Genomic DNA, 17,700 nt, shown 5'->3' with positions numbered 1-17,700 from the left:
ACATGACAATAAAATGCACCATGATCCTGAATTAGATCTCGGATCTTGTAATCTCACGGCTATAGGACGTGTCATTTTGAAGAGACAGATGTGAAAAGAGCATTATTGGGACAACCAGCAACATTTGAGTAAGGGCAGTATATTCAGTATTGTATCAGTGTTACATTTCCTGAGTTGCACATGCATGCTGTGATTATGTAAGAGGATGTTCTTAGGAGATAGGTACTGAAGTACTTAGGAGAATAGTGTCATTTTGTCTGCAGCTTACTCTCAGTCTGTTTTTCTGCAAAAACTGTTGCATGCATGTACACACTCCTAAATCACACCTCATTCCTTATAGACAGGTGGGAAGATACAAGTGTGTGTTAGACATGATTTTCTGGGCTGACAAGAGGGACTGTTCAGTTGGGCAGGGGCAGCCCAAAGTCTTCATAGTTGCTGTGTCTAATCTGAGTGAGAACTGAGGTGAGTTTTAGAACGAGAGAGAGATTCAAGAAGAAAGATTCCCAATGCATATGCCAGCTCTTAGTGTTGTGGCTGGAAAGTAGGAGGCATCTGGTGGTGTCCTGTAAAGGCAGGCCGAGAAGATAGCCTCACGTGCCATGAGAAGGTGTTTGAACTTCTTCCATAGACATGATGGGTCTGTTAGGGTTAGGGTGAGGGTTAAACTCTGGCTAAAATGGCTTAAATGATAGTAAGTGTATTTTCTCACATAAAATGAAGTTCGAAGGTGGGAAAGTACCATGGTTGCATCACTTAGCTGTTCAGAGATGATCTACCCACCCCAGGTGTTTGTGTTTTTGGCTACCGTCATTCTCAGCATGCAAGTGGTGTCTGCTCTCCTGGCTACAGGGTGGTTGTCACCCGCCCATGACGAGATCTAGTGAAGAAGAGGAGAGAGATTTCTTTCTGAGCATCCCTTACTGTTAGGAAGGAACACCTTTTCCACAATGGTCCTGGTTCAGTGTACCTTCAGATTCCCTTAGCTGAGATTGTGTCACCTGCAGAGGGGAATGTGATCATGGTGGTGGGCTTATCTGGTCACTCCCCCTCCTGTGGCCAGGAAAGATGTTGCCCTTCCTCAGAGGAACCTCCCAGGGAGCCACCTCAGATCATGTGGGTGTTGCCAGCAGCATGGGGCCAGGGGTATTGGGTAAGCAGACATTAGGGTCTGCCACCATGCAGAAAAAATGTTTTAATTTTTTCTTTTTCTTTTTTTTTTTTTTTTTTTTTTGAGATGGAGTTTCACTCTTGTTGCCTAGGCTGGAGTGCAATGGCGATATCTCAGTTCACTGCAACTTCCACCTCCCAGGTTCAAGCGACTCTCCTGCCTCAGCCTCCCCAATAGCCGCAATTACAGGCGCCTGCCACGACGCCCAGCTCCTTTTTGTATTTTTAGAGGAGACAGGGCTTTGCCATGTTAGCCAAACTGGTCTCGAACTCCTGACCTCAGATGGTCTGCCTACCTCAGCCTCCCAAAGTGCTGGGATGATAGGCATGAGCCACAGTGCCTGGCTGATGTATGGTGTTTTTTGTTTGTTTTTTTGAGATGGAGTCTCACTCTGTTGCCCAGGCTGGAGTGCAGTGGCATGATCTTGGCTCACTGCAAGCTCCACCTCCCGGATTCACACCCTTTTCCTGCCTCAGCCTCCCGAGTAGCTGGGACTACAGGCATCCGCCACCACGCCCAGCTAATTTTTTGTAGTTTTAGTAGAGACAGGGTTTCACCGTCTTAGCCAGGATGGTCTCAATCTCCTGACCTCATGATCTGCCCACCTTGGCCTCCCAAAGTGCTGGGATTACAGGCATGAGCCACTGCGCCTGGCCTGATGTTTTAAAGTATTATACAGCAGCTTATTACACCTCCTGTTATGGATAGCAGTAATAATAATACACAGTACTTAGCATTTACCACCCACAGGCACTCTTTGTTCCCAGTCGTGTTTTACACTTATTTATTCATTTGGTCCTCACAACAGCCTTATGAGGTGTAGAGGCCATTGTTACCCCTAGTTTCCAGATGAGGAAACTGAGGCAAAGAAGGGCTGAGTAACCTACCAAGGTCACATCACTAATGAATGGGGAGCTGGAGTCCAGTGTGGGCAGCCCCAGTCTAGATTCTGTAACCACTAGGAAAAACTGCCTCTGGGTACTTTTTGTGCTTTTTTTTTTTTTTTTTTTTTTGGATGCTACAGATAATACTAAGATGAACATATTTCTACATACCTCTTCCTTTGCACATACATGAATAGCCTGGCCATCGTGGATTAGAGTACGTGGGAGATGAGAAGGTAGAGATGACATGTGTAGACCACACTTCAGAGAAAAGTTACTTTGAAAGGGACCAGGAAAAAAGGGTTGTTTTAGTTCCCATTTGTTTCCTTATCAGGAAGGATGGATTATTTTGTTTAGTGTTTTATCTCCCCTTGGGATGATGACCTGCTTATGTCCTTTTATAGTCAGGACTCAGTGTGCTTCTCATCTTCCTGTGTGATTGACATTTACCCTTTTCATATACTACAAATACTTTTAGTCTCTTTATTTTCTTTTATTTTCAACTCTTTGTATTTTCTGTGTATGTCTTTATTATCATTTCCTGCAGCTTCAACACTTTAAGAAATCACTGATTTCATTTTGTGTTAAAGCTAGTTTATTTTTTGTTTTTTAACTTTTAAATAATGTAATTGGCGGGGCACGGTGGCTCACGCCTGTAATCCCAGCACTTTGAGAGGCTGAGGCGGGTGGATCACGACGTCAGGAGATTGAGACTATCCTGGCTAACACCATGAAACACCGTCTTTACTAAAAATACAAAAAGTAGCCAGGCGTGGTGGCGGGCGCCTGTAATCCCAGCTACTCTGGACATGGAGGCAGGAGAATGGCATGAACTCGGGAGGCGGAGCTTGCAGTGAGCCGAGATCGCGCCACTGCACTCCAGCCCGGGCGACAGAGGGAGACTCCGTCTTTAAAAAAAAAAAAAAAAAAAAGTAAGATTGACTTTACTGTCCTTAAATTGCTGTTCATGCAAGTCAGTGCCCAATTACTTTTCTACACACATACATTGTTTTTTGTTGTTGTTGTTGTTGTTTTGAGATGGAGTCTCTGTGTCGCCCAGGCTGGAGTGCAGTGGCGCGATCTCAGCTCACTGCAAGCTCCGCATCCCGGGTTCACGCCATTCTCCTGCCTCAGCCTCCCGAGTAGCTGGGATTACAGGCGCCCACCACCTCGCCCAGCTGATTTTTTGTGTTTTTAGTAGAGACTAGGTTTTACCGTGTTAGCCAGGATGGTCTCGATCTCCTGACCTCGTGATCCGCCCACCTTGGCCTCCCAAAGTGCTGGGATTATAGGGTGAGCCACTGTGTCCGGCCACACATGCATTCTTAAAAGCATTTTAAAATTATAATTCAGTGAATTTGGGGTCTTCCCATTGTTTTCTTTTAATTTGTATATCTGAGTTTGTCCTCACACCACACTATTATGATAAATCTAGTAGGGCTGTCCTCATCTGTTTAACTTTTCTGTCTTCAGAATTGGAAGGATTTTTTTTTTTTTTCCCCAATAAACTTGTAAATCATTTTGACATTACTCTTTTTGTTTTGTTTTGTTTTTTTTTTTGAGACGGAGTGTTGCTCTTGTTGCCCGGGTTGGAGTGCAACGGTGCCATCTTGGCTCACTGCAACCTCCGCCTCCCGGGGTCAAGCTATTCTCCTGCCTTAGCCTCCGGAGTAGCTGGGATTACAGGCATTCGCTACCACGCCTGGCTAATGACATGACTCTTAAGACATGCTAGTGTTCGTGCTGAATGCCCCATTAGGTTAAGATCGTAGAAACATGGCAGTTGGAGAGCTGTTAAGGTTGCTTAGTTTCTCATTTCCATTTCTGTTTAATTTCTAGATTTTGGATCATTGTTTGACTTGGAAAATGATCTTCCTGATGAGCTGATACCCAATGGAGGAGAATTAGGCCTTTTAAACAGTGGGAACCTTGTTCCAGATGCTGCTTCCAAACATAAACAACTGTCGGAGCTTCTACGAGGAGGCAGCGGCTCTAGTATCAACCCAGGAATAGGAAATGTGAGCGCCAGCAGCCCCGTGCAGCAGGGCCTGGGTGGCCAGGCTCAAGGGCAGCCGAACAGTGCAAACATGGCCAGCCTCGGTGCCATGGGCAAGAGCCCTCTGAGCCAGGGAGATTCTTCAGCCCCCAGCCTGCCCAAACAGGCAGCCAGCACCTCTGGGCCCACCCCTGCTGTCTCCCAAGCACTGAATCCGCAAGCACAAAAGCAAGTGGGGCTGGCGACTAGCAGCCCTGCCACGTCACAGACTGGACCTGGTATCTGCATGAATGCTAACTTTAACCAGACCCACCCAGGCCTCCTCAATAGTAACTCTGGCCATAGCTTAATGAATCAGGCTTCACAAGGGCAGGCGCAAGTCATGAATGGATCTCTCGGGGCTGCTGGCAGAGGAAGGGGAGCTGGAATGCCATACCCTACTCCAGCCATGCAGGGCGCCACGAGCAGCGTGCTGGCTGAGACCCTAACGCAGGTTTCCCCGCAAATGACTGGTCACGCGGGACTGAACACCGCACAGGCAGGAGGCATGGCCAAGGTAAGTGAGCTGACGTGCTTTCAATACTTCCTACCTAACCGCGGGCTTTCCCTCTGAGTAATACGTAGAATTGGACCTTGTGGCCCACTCCTGTTTCTCCTCTTGGACTCTGCATGTGCCACTCATACTTGGAAGATACAGATTTCTTTCTAGGTTAAAGATCTCTGCACCATTTCTGTCTTTAAAATGAGAATTCTTAAAGAAGTAGGATAGCTTGCAGGTCAGGCAGTTGGAAAATACAGGGCCTGATGTGTCCATGAACCTGTTAAAGGTTGTTTCCTGCCTCTGTACCGCCCACTGAGGAGGTGATTGTTAGTCTGTGTGCTCCTCTATGGGTACCCAGTGAAGTGTCTGTTGTCACAGTGTCCATTTCACTGAATGAGAAAGCTGTGTTCCAGAGTTGTCAGCTCACTCTCTGCCATGTTAACAAGCAAGAGGTGGCAGAGCCGGGGAGAGGCATGGGCATTCGGGTCCCAGAGGAAACACTAGTGCAGTGGTGCTTGAAGTGGGGTCCCCCAGACCAGCAGCAGCAGCAGCAGCAGCATGCCGTAGAAGCTTGTTAGAAATGCACACTTCTGTATTGACTCAGAAACTCGGGGTGGGGCCTGGGCTTTAAGAAGCCTCCAGATGGATGCTGGACGCAGTGACTCATGCCTGTGATCCCAGTACTTTGGGAGGCTGAGGTGGGTGGATAGCTCAAGTCTAGGAGTTCAAGACCAGCCTGGGCACTGTAGCGAAACCCTCTTAAAAAAAAAAAAAAAGGCAGCAACAGCAGCCTCCAGGTGGTTCCAGGCTCACCCACATCCCCCCAACACACACACACACACACACACACACACACACACACACACTCTCTCTCTCTCTCTCTCTCTCTCTCTCTCTCTGTCTCTCTCACACGGCCAAGAGCTCTGCTAGGGTAGGGAAAGGCCTGGACTGGGATTTGCAGCCACCAGCCTTACAGCTGCCTTCTACAGTAGGAACTGAACTTGGATAAGAGGGAAGGCATATGCCTAGATAGATGTGAGACAGCTGGAAAAGCCCAGGGCTGACAGGGAGGAGTGCAGAGAAGGAAGCGCCGCCTATTCCCACTGAAGCGACAAACACTGTGGATGCTCTGCAGCCAGAGGCTTCTCAGCGGCAGCCACCAGGCACGCTTTCAGGCAGTAAATTCCGCACATCCCAGAACAGAAAATCAGTTTGGGTTGTTCTTTGGATTTGTTTAGTCCCAAGTAGGAGTGAGGGAGAAATAAGAGTAGTACACAGTTTCCCCACAAGGTTGGTGAGAGCGTTGGGTGATGGGTCCGAAGCCCTGTGACTGTCGGAAACAAGGAGAGGATTTTTTTTTTAACTTAAGAAATGAAGGTGGAGTAATTCTCAGTGTTTAAATTGCATTTGTCTCTTTTGAAATGTTAGTAGAGGGGAACGTGAACTTAAATTTTACTTGTACCTGGCATTTGAAGAAGAGTCTGTATGAGTGTGTCATTTAGAGTCGATTGAGAAGGAATTTCTCATGGGTTTATGGTTCCTGGAGAGATGATCTGATCCGTGTTCCTCGTCCTAATTCAGTCATCACTCTATTCCTTACTACCCATTTTTAAAACTCCGTCTATTCTGGAGAGTTTAAATCATACGAAGTCGACATAATAGTATAAAACAATGATTCCCAAACTTTTTTTTAATCTCAAGACTCCTGAATAATCTTAACAATTACTGAGGACCCCAAAGAGATTTCTTTAATATGTGCAGTATACCTCTCAATGTTTACTGTGTTAAATAGTAAAACAGAATTTTGAAACACATTTCATTATCCGTCCAGCTCAGTGGTATCACATATCACAAAGTAACTAGAAAACTAGATCTACTGTGTTCTTGTGAGAGAATGAGAGGGAAAAGGCAAATCATGTCTTAGTATTTTATGGAAATAGTTTTGACATCATGGTCCCCCTGAAAGGGCTGGGACCCTGGACTGTACTTCAAGAGCTTTTGATAACATGTATGTAGAAGTTAGACTTTGTAGACCTAAACACAAAGCCATTGTCACATGTTAACAAATTTAACAGTAACTTCATGTCATACAGTATCCACAGAATAGCCACGTTTCCAGTGGTCTCATATGTTGTAATTTGTTTTTTTTTTTTCCGAGATGGAGTTTCACTATTGTTGCCCAGGCTCTGGAGTGCATTGGCACCATCTGGGCTCACTGCAACCTCTGCCTCCTGGGTTCAAGTGATCCTCCTGCCTCAGCCTCCCGAGTAACTGGGATTACAGGCGCCTGCCACCACACCCGGCTTTTTATATTTTTAGTAGAGTCGAGACCAAGCTGGTCTCGAACTCCTGACCTCAGGCAAACCGCCTGCCTCGGCCTCTCAAAGTGCTGGGATTACAGGCGTGAGCCACTGCACCCGGCCTGTAATTAGTTTTTATAGATTTTAACTGAAAATGTACATTTCAGTCAGTTGATATGCCTCTTAAGAATCTGTTATCTGTTGGTCTGTGGGATCCTTACAGTTTATTTATTGAAGAAACATGTTTTGGTTGTTGTCTGCTATTTATCCTGGGAAGTGTGTTCCAGAGGTTGGACTTTGCTGATTACATCTGTAACACTTCATGCTCCTCTGTCCACCCAGGCTTTTCATTCCATCCTGGGGTTCCTTTACACAGAGTGGTCTTTCTTTCAAACAGGAACTCGTGGATGTCACTATTTGGAAAGTGAGCCTCGTTAGCATGCTGGGGACAGTTGTCTCTAGTTTCCTATAGGTATCTCAAAGCAGCCCACTAGAGGCGGGTAGAGTGCATTTTTTAAAGATGTGTCATGGCCTTTGGGTGGAATGAAGGACCAAGTCGTGGTGGGCAGAAAGTGAGAACAAGAGACAAGTCCATTTTAACCCATTCCCTCTCTAGAACCTTATGACAGCAGAGCCAACTAGATTTTAAAATGCACAGGGAAAAGGCAATTTTTTTAAAAGATAATTTTGTTTTAAGAACTGTTACACAGGAAGTACATCCTATGAAATAATTAAAATAATAGGAAAAAAGCAGCATCCTCCTTACAGATAAAGTTTTAAAATACATAATGAAACCAGACTGCATAAGCACCTTGCTGTTTTACTTGACAGTGTACCTTGATGGCTTTCCGTGACACTGCACAGAGATTTTTTTTTTCTTACTGATAGCAAAGTATTCCATTATATGATGCATCATAATTTATTGATCTAATCCTCTGAGGATGAACGTTTGGATTGTTTCTGACTTTTCACTAGTACAACAATGCCTGTCCACATATGTCATGGATTAGATTCTGAAAAGGAAAATTAATGGGTCACAGACTTGTTAAAAGTTTTGTTTTTAGAAAGTAAACATGCATGTGATTTAACAACAAACAACCGTAAAAATACTCTAAGGGTAAGAACCAAAGAATCCTTAATTCTTGAATTTTGGTTCTCCCAAATTCTCACCAAAGGCAACTATTATTTCTTATCTGTCCCACTAGAGATGGTGTATGCATATAGAGGCGTAGAGAGAGGCGTGTGGGCATGTGTGTGCTATCTCCCCAGACATAAAGAGTAGCATTACAGAACATTTTGCTGTGAGTGTAGATGTTCACCTCCCCACCCACGGCTTACCAATACAAGTTGGAAATTCTTCCATGCTCCGTGTAGCTGTCAGTCATTCTTCATAGGTACAATAGGAATTCCTGATTTGGGTGTATCATAATTTAAGGACTTGTGCTATGTAGGCTGAGCACATGTAGGTTATTCCCAGTGTCTTGCTGTTTTCACAGTTTTACTTTGAACACATTGTACATACATCTTTGTACAGCTGAGTGACCATATCTGCTAGATAATTTATTGGACGTGGAATTTCTTTTTTTTTTTTTTTTTTTTTTTTTGAGACGGAGTCTTGCTCTGTGCCCCAGGCTGGAGTGCAGTGGCGCGATCTCGGCTCACTGCAAGCTCCGCTCCCCCGGGTTCACGCCATTCTCCTGCCTCAGCCTTCCGAGTAGCTGGGACTACAGGCGCCCACCACCTCGCCCGGCTAATTTTCTTGTATTTTTAGTAGAGACGGGGTTTCACCGTGTTAGCCAGGATGGTCTCGATCTCCTGACCTCGTGATCCGCCCATCTCGGCCTCCCAAAGTGCTGGGATTACAGGCTTGAGCCACCGCGCCCGGCCTGGACGTGGAATTTCTGAATTAAAAGATACTGAGATTTTAAATAAGCGTAATCTCAGATACTCTTCAGAAATATTGTGCAAATTACACCTTCACCAAGAGTGGATGAGTCTCCATCCAGATCTTGACCAACACTGAATATTACCATCCTTTTACTTACTTGACATTCTGTTAAGCAAATTGTCTTCTTTGTTAAGTGTGGCTTTTCATAAGGTCACTGGCAGTTGTATTTTACTGATTGTTCGTAATCTTTGTCCATTTTTCTCTTGAATTGTTTGTCATTTTTTCTCATTAATTTATATTCTTAAGTCTCTTAAAACATGTTTTTCCCCTTTGTTATTTGCCATAGTCTGTTTCACCAGGAATATGGTCACATAGGTTTACAATGTTTTTACCAAGTGTATGTTTTCAGTTTGTATAGAAACACATTTATCCATTTATTTCCTTCATGACTTTTAGGTTTTATGTCACATTTTAGAAGTACTTTTTCAGGCCGGGCGCAGTGGCTCAAGCCTGTAATCCCAGCACTTTGGGAGGCCGAGACGGGCGGATCACGAGGTCAGGAGATCGAGACAATCCTGGCTAACACGGTGAAACCCCGTCTCTACTAAAAAACACAAAAAACTAGCCAGGCGAGGTGGCGGGCGCCTATAGTCCCAGCTACTCGGGAGGCTGAGGCAGGAGAATGGCGTGAACCCAGGAGGCGGAGCTTGCAGTGAGCTGAGATCCTGCCACTGCACTCCATCCTGGGCGACAGAGCGAGACTCCGTCTCAAAAAAAAAAAAAAAAAAGAAGTACTTTTTCTATTAAAAAATTATGAAATATTTTCCTGTATTTTTCTCTTTATTACTTGACTCTTTTTTTTTGGAGATAGGGTCTCAATTTGTTGCCCAGGCTGGAGTGCAGTGGCATGATCTCGGCTCACTGCAACGTCCGCCTCCTGGGCTCAGGTGATCCACCTGCCTCAGCCTCGCCAGTATCTGGGACTACAGGCACGCAACACCACACCTGACTAATTTTTGTATTTTTTTGTGGAGACAGGGTTTCGCCATGTTGCCCAGGCTGGTCCTGAACTCCTGAGCTCAAGCAATCCACCCACCTTGGCCTCCCAAAGTGCTGGGATTACTGGCCTGAGCCACCGTGGCTGGCCTCCTTGAATCTTTAACTCAATTTATTTTGGCATAAGGAGTGAGACACAGAGATCCAGCAGTATATATTTTTTCATGTTATAATCATCTTAGTACCATTTATTTAGATTTCGGTAATCCATCTTTTCTCCCGCTGATAACGATATGCTATTTTTGGTATATACCTTATTCTCTTTTCAGATATATAGGATTTGGGTCTTATTTCTGAGCTCTTTTCTTTAGTTCCATTGATCTTTGCTTGTTCCTGTGCCAGAAATGTATTAACTTAGCTGTGTGATGAATTTTAGTATATGACCACACTAGTTATTTCTCACACAAGTGGTTCTCAACTCTGTCTATACTTTATCAGATTTATCTGGAGAGTTTTTAAAAATATGATGCCTGAACCCCACTACAGAGCAATTAGTTAGAATCTGGGGGATATGATAGAAGCATTCATATAGTGTGTAGTTCCTCAGATGATTTTCATGGCAGCCAGGGTTGAGAACCCCATTGTGTTAGATAAATTTAGGACTTTTTGTTTTCAAATTTTAAAAACAAAAAATCTTTGGAATTTTGGATTTATAAGAATCAGTGCAACTTTATAAGTCATTTTAGGAGGGATTTGACATTTTAACAGTTTTGTGACTTCCTGAGTCTTCTTATGTGTGCAAATTATCTTTTCTGGGGGTCTTATGTTTCTTGGAAGCATAGTATGGTTTTATCTGTGTAATCTTTCTCACTAAGTTTATTTCTGGAGGTATGGGGTTTTTGTTGCTGTTGGTGATGAGTTATATTTCATTATCTAACCGGCTCTTTTAATACAGGAAAGATGTTATGTATATGCTACTCTGATAATCTGGCTGCTTTGTGGGATTATCTTAATTATTCTAATATGTTTTCAGGAGATTCTCTTGGGTTTTCCAGGGACATAGTCATCTTTTGCATTATTGATACTCTTATTTTCTCCTTGCCAATATTTTTACCAGTGTTTATGCTCTTAGGCATCACTGTCACGTATCCTACTTAAATGGAGGTGTATCTAGTGTTTTATTATTAAGAATAATGTGAGTTTTGGTTTGCAGTCAGTAGTATATTTCTTTTAAAGTCGGGGCATAATCTGTTCCTCATAAAATAAATGATAAAATCTAAATGTTAGGTTTTATCAGATTTCTTTTTGATACCTACCTATGTTGATTACCCTGTGATTTTTCACTTTCCGTTTATTTATGTGACAGATTATCTGTGTAGGTTTTATAATATCAAATTGAACCATCTCTGTAATTGTAAAATCAAAAGTTAATGTATTGCTGAGTTTTAATTGCTAGTGTTTCATTTAGAATTTTGTTTCTCATTTATCAGTGATGAAATTGATCCATAGTTCTTTTTGTGCTTTGTCAATTTTTATATCAGTGTTATATTAACTTGGTGAAAAAGAGTTTGAAAGTCTTTCATATTTATTTTCTGAAGCAGTTTAAATTAATTTGGAATTATCTATTCCATGAAGAATTGAGACTTCACCCTTACAGTAATGTGGGTCTGAAGCCTTTTTTTTCCCTAGGAAGTGACTGAAGATCTTTGACAACAGTGCCGGTCGTGGTGGCTCACACCTGCAATTCCAACACTTTGGGAGGCTGAGGTGGGAGGATTGCTTGAGCCCAGGAGTTCAAGACCATCCTGGTAACATAGGGAGACCCTGTCTTTAAAAAAAAATTTTAAAATTTGCTGGTTATGGTGGCACATGTCTCTGATCTCAGCTACTCAGGAGGCTGAAGCAGGTGGATCGCTTGAGCCCAATAGTGCAAAGTTGCAGTGGACCAGAATTGCACCACTACACTCAAGCATACCAGCAGAGTGCGACTCTGACTCAAAAAAAAAAAAAAAAAAATCTTTGACAACAACTTTATTGCTATTTTCTATAAATATTGGCTCTTTTAGGCTTTTAGTAGTCTCTTAGGTCAATATAGTTTTTATGTAGTAAAGTCTAAATTTGCTTTGATTTTGAGAAAAACTAAAAGATATTTAACTTTTAATCTTTGTTTAAAAAAAAATAGGAGGTAGGCAAGTCCCATGTTACAGATTAAGAAGTGGAGGCCGCCAGTGAGTGGCAGAACCAGGTTTTTTTTTTTTGCATCCACACGGTCTGGCCGGGGGACTGCTAACACTAACGCAGTGCAGTCCGTTCTTTTGTAAGGTTTGCAGTTTCTGTTTTAGTAGAAAATTCTTTTCATCTAGTCTTTAAAATTTATTAACTTAAAGCTGTGCAAAAATGTGTGCAGTTCTTTGTCATTGTTGATGTTTGTGATTATTTCTCCTTTTCTCATTCCTAATTTTTTTTTTTTTTTTTTTTGAGATGGAGTTTTGCTCTTTTTGCCCAGGCTGGAATGCAGTGGCGTGATCTCGGCTCACTGCAGTCCCCGCCTCCCAGGTTCAAGCGAATCTTCTGCCTCGGCCTCCTGAGTAGCTGGGATTACAGGCACCTGCCACCACGCCTGGCTAATTTTTTGTATTTTTAATAGAGGCGGGGTTTCACCACGTTGGCCAGGCTGGTTTTGAACTCCTGACCTCAGGTGATCTGCCCACCTCAGCCTCCCAAAGTTCTGGGATTACAAGCCTGAGCCACCATGCCCAGCCATCTCATTTCTAATTTTATGTGACTCTTAAAATATTTACAGTAGGAAAAACACGACCCGTGTTGACAACATGGCAATATTAACAATACATGATATTACTGTTTTTTTCTTTTGCTTACTCTTGTGATAGAAGGCATGATAAGACTTTTTTAAATAAAAAAACAAAATAATACAGTTGCTTTATTTCGACAGTAGCAAAACTTAACATGTAGTCTTACGAAGGGAGCGTGTGCTCATTTTCTACTGAAAATGACTCCTATACTTGTCCTCTAGAAAGAAAGGAAAAAAGATCAATTTAGGTGGGATTTAGAAGCCGTACAGACACTCTCTCTCGGCTACAGGTGTTGAGAGATGTTGCTTGGCACAGAGATGACCGAAGGAAGTCAGAAGCTGGTAGAAAGAGGAAGGTGTAATTTCGCGTCAAGGGGTCCGGAGGCATTCTCATTTTAAGGTTGATAAGAATTTGCTTTTGTGATCTTAGAAATCTTTTAAGTACTTTCTTTTAACTAACAAATCTGAAATGTGTCCAAAATAGTTTGTATGGTAATCCATCTTCACAGGGGGTCAGATTAGGGCTTATTTTTTGAATAAAGTTTTTGGAATATTCGTCTTTTTTAGAAAGTGGTCAGAAAACACAGGGCTTGATTTTTGACTAGAGGTGTTCCTGGAGTAAAGGTTTTAAATTAGATCAGCTCCCAGGACTCAGTCAGTCCATCATTTTGGTCAGATACTGTAAAGCAGTGGTTCCCAAACTTTGAACATTCAGCAGAGTCACTGCAGGCTTGTGAAGACAGATTTCTGCCTCCAACTTTCTAAGTTTCTGATTTAGCAGATTTTGGCCGGGACCTGAGAATTTACAGTTCTAACCAGCTCACAGGTGACCCTAATTGTGGCGATCAGGGACCACACTGAGAATCTGTGCTCTAAAGGAATGGAGTGGCGGAATATAGTCAGGAAAGAATTAGTAGAACCAAGTTGACTAAGAAATGACTAATCTACCTTGTCTATTTTGGGTAGATTATTGGAAATCTCTAATTTTATTTATTTATTTTGAGACAGGGCCTCACTGTCACCCAGGTTAGAGTACAGTGGCATTATCGTGGCTCCCTGCAGCCTCGAACTCCTGGGCTCAAGCAGTGCTCCAGCCTCAGCCTCCTAAATAGCTGATACTACAGGTGTGTACCATCATGCCTGGCTAATTTTTTTGATTTTTTAAAAATAATAGATTCTCAGCTGGGCGCAGTGGCTCAAGCTTGTAATCCCAGCACTTTGGGAGGCCGAGGCGGGTGGATCACGAGGTCAGGAGATCGAGACCATCCTGGCTAACATGGTGAAACCCTATCTCTACTAAAAATACAAAAAACTAGCCGGATGTCGTGGCGGGCGCCTGTAGTCTGAGCTACTCGGGAGGCTGAGGCAGGAGAATGGCGTAAGCCCAGGAGGCAGAGCTTGCAGTGAGCCTCTCCAGCCTGGGCGGAAGACGAGACTCTGTCTCAAAAAAAAAAAAAATGATTCTCTTATATACACCTTTATTTGTACTGAAAATTGTAAGAAGAGCACAAAGTTTCCTCTTATTGCAACCCAAATTTTTCTTATTACACTCTAGCCAAACTACCCAATGCTTTCTTTACCCACAAGTGACTTTGCTTCAAATTCTCGATGTTGGGTTTCATCTCACTGACTTTGGGCTTCTAAAACACATGGGGATACTTACGTCCTCTTGGCTTCTTTGAGTCAAACAGTAGAGCTGAAGTATACTGAAGTTATTCAGATACGTTCAAACTACACAGACCCATTATACGTCACTAGTATCGTGGTAGAAAGGAAAAGATACAAGAAAAATACATCCTAGAACTCATCAAAATTTTTGGTATATAGTGTGTTGTAGCATAGAGTAGCTTTCTCAACCTGCTACATAAAATTACCAGCAAGAACAAAAAGTACAAGAATAAGGTTTATGGCTGAAGTGGCTCAGTGTTGTAATTCCCTATTCTAGCACTCTCAAAAGTACCCCATCTGTTACACATGCAGAAACTGCAGCAACATCTGAAATGTCCACTTCTTGATTCATTCTGAACTCCCTTAAGCCCAGTGTTTGTTGGTTCTCTTTCAAGCCTAGGACATCTGCCAAGTAACAGGTATCTCAATTTTGCCATCCTTTCTTTTTGCATAGACAGCAGTATTCTTCATCTTCTCCTGTCAAGCAAGTTGTCTCTGATTTCCCTGAGGATCATTGCTCCAGTATACTGTTGTTGGGGTGAGCCTTCTGGTAGAGGGGAAGAGAATTTGGTACTAGGGTTGATAGTCAAATTACAAAGGTTCTTCATCAACATTTCAGAGCCTGGCTAATTTTTGTATTTTTAGTAGAGACGGGGTTTCATCATGTTGGCCAGGCTGGTCTTGAACTCCTGACCTCAGGTGATCCTCCTGCCTCGGCCTCCCAAAGTGCTGGGATTACAGACGTGAGCCACCTCACCTGGCCTTACGAATTTCTTTTTTAAACTTTTTCATTAAATGAGATTGCATATGAATATTAAATGGATTGACACACACATAGTACTTAGTATACTTACTGCAGCAGCAGTAGTAATAGCAGCAGCTCAGACTGCCTTCTGCAGATGTAGTGGCTAATTGCTTTCAAGCCTGGCATGGGCTCTGGAATAAGCTGCCTCAGTTCACATCCAGGCTTCACTAATTATTAGCTATGGGAAACTTATTTAATTTCTCTGGGTTTTAGGTTTTTTTGGCTTTTTTTTTTTTTTTTTTTTTTTTTGAGGCGGAGTTTCGCTCTGTCGCCCTGGCTGGAGTGCAGTGGCGCGATCTCGGCTCACTGGAAGCTCCGCCTCCCAGGTTCACGCCATTTTCCTGCCTCAACCTCCCGAATAGCTGGGACTACAGGCGCCTGCCACCATGCCCGGCTAATTTTTTGTGTTTTTAGTAGAGATGGGCTTTCACCGTGTTAGCTAAGATGGTCTCGATCTCCTGACCTCATGATCCGCCCACCTCGGCCTCCCAAAGTGCTGGGATTACAGGCGTGAGCCACCGCGCCTGGCTTTTTGGCTTTTAAATGAGGATAAGAGTAGCTGCCATTGAGAATTGTTCTATCCATTAAAAATAGATAATAATCTCTATCTTACAGAATTGCGTGCCGATTAAATGAGATAATGTATGTAACATTCTTAGTATATGCATAGGTTTACTGAAAACCTTTCAGAGAATATCGAGTAGTGAACTGGTGAGGTGCTTTGCCACATAAAATATTTGAGATAGCCACAAAACATTTGAAGTGATAATGAGACTGCTTTTCAAATGTTTTCTGACAACTTTTTTTGGTAGTAAAAATAGCTGTTGAGCTTGGTGGCTCATTCCTGTGATCCAGCTACTTGGGAGGCAGAGGTGGAATTATTGCTTTAGGCCAGGAATTTGACACCAGCCCGGGCAACAGATCAAAATCCTATATCAAGTTTTAAAAAGTTGATGTTTGTTACACAAAATTAGCACAGAAATGTCTAGAAAAGAAAATCTTGCTTATAAGCCTATCACCCAGTCATACTTGGCACTAAAGAAAACATACTCCTGATGTTTTCTCTACCAGTCTTTTATCTATAATTATGTATCTTTTTTAAAGTCAAAGTTGGAGTAGTATTTCCAGTTAACTTTGTGGCTGATTATTTTCTGTAACACAAACTGAATGAATGTTTGGCATGATAACAACAGTGAAGATTTTTATTTCACGTATCTCCCAGGTGACCATCTTGAAGAGTAACTTAGACATGTGTCGCTTAATGATGGGGGTGAAATGCATCCTTAAGTGATTATGTTATTGTAGGAACATTATAGAGTAGTTATACAAACCTAGATGGCATAGCGTATTACACACCTAGGCTATGTAGTATACCCTGTTGCTCCTAGACTCTAAATCTGTACATCATGTTACTGTAATGAATACTGTGAGCAGTTGTAACACAGTGCCACAATGCTAAGTATTTATAAACCTAAACATTTCTTTACATAGAAATGGTATAGTAAAAAATACTGTGTAAAAGATTTAAACTGGTACACCTGACCAGGCACTCAGTTCCATGCCTGCAATTCCAGCACTTCAGGAGGTTGAGGCAGGAGGATCACTTGAGCCTATGAGTTGGAGACCAGCCTGGGCAGCATAGATCCTGGTGTGTGTGGCAGGGGTGGGCGGGTGTGTGTGTAAAACACACCTGTATAAGGCATTTACTATGAAAGGTGTTTGCAGGACTGGAAGTTGCTGTGGATGAGTGAATGAGTGGTGAGTGGATGTGACAGCCAAGAATATTGCTGAGCACTGCTATAGACTTTATAAACACTAGACACTTAGGCCACACTCTTTTTATTTATTTTTTTAATTTCAGTAATAAATTAACCTTGGCTTACTATAACTTTTCACTTTATAAACTTCAGCTTTTTAAAAACTTTTTTATTCTTTTGTATTAACACTTAGCTTAAAACACAGACACACTGTACAGCTGTCCAAAAGTATTTGTGCTTATTCTATAAGCTTTTTTCTATTTTAAAATTTTTTATTTTTATTTTTATTTTTTTTGAGACAGAGTCTCGCTTTGTTTCCTAGGCTGGAGTGCAGTGATGCAATCTCCACTCATTGCAACCTTCGCCTCCCGGGTTCAAGCAATTCTTCTGCCTCAGCCTCCCGAGTAGCTGGGATTACAGGCACATGCTGCCACGCCCACCTGATTTTTTGTGTTTTAGTAGAAACAAAGGTTTTACCTTGTTGCCCAGGCTGGTTGCAAATTCCTGAGCTCAGGCAATGCGCCCGCCTCGGCCTCCCGAAGTGTTGGGATTACAGGCGTGAGCCACTGTGCCCAGCCAGTTCTTTAATTTTTTAAACTTTTTTGTTAATAACTAAAACATAAATGTACACACACACACACTAGCCTAGGCCTGTACAAGGTCAGGATCATGACCTCCACATCTTGTCCCACTGGAAGGTCTTCAGAAGCAATAACATGTATGGAGACTGTCATCTCCTATAATGACAATGCTGCCTTCTGGAATACCTCCTGAAGGACCTGCCTTGAGGCCATTTTACAGTTATGAAAAAGTAGAAGGATTATACTCTAATAAGTGTAGTAAATACATAAACCAGTAACATACTCATTTATTATCATTATC

General features: G+C 42.6%; 1 protein-coding gene across 1 annotated transcript in view; it reads left to right on the top strand.

Moving 5' to 3' along the window:
- The window catches only part of CREBB (CREB binding protein), a 158,632-nt gene that overhangs the window by 26,462 nt on the left and 114,470 nt on the right, over positions 1 to 17,700 (top strand). Inside the window, 1 exon segment of the mRNA XM_011717621.2 lies at positions 3,895 to 4,607. Coding sequence (XP_011715923.2) covers positions 3,895 to 4,607 — 713 coding nt within the window.

This window comes from Macaca nemestrina, chromosome 18 (assembly GCF_043159975.1).
Source record: "Macaca nemestrina isolate mMacNem1 chromosome 18, mMacNem.hap1, whole genome shotgun sequence".
Taxonomy (NCBI): Eukaryota; Metazoa; Chordata; class Mammalia; order Primates; family Cercopithecidae; genus Macaca; species Macaca nemestrina.
Note: the sequence above shows the minus strand (reverse complement) of the source record. Positions and strands in the feature narration are given on the sequence as shown.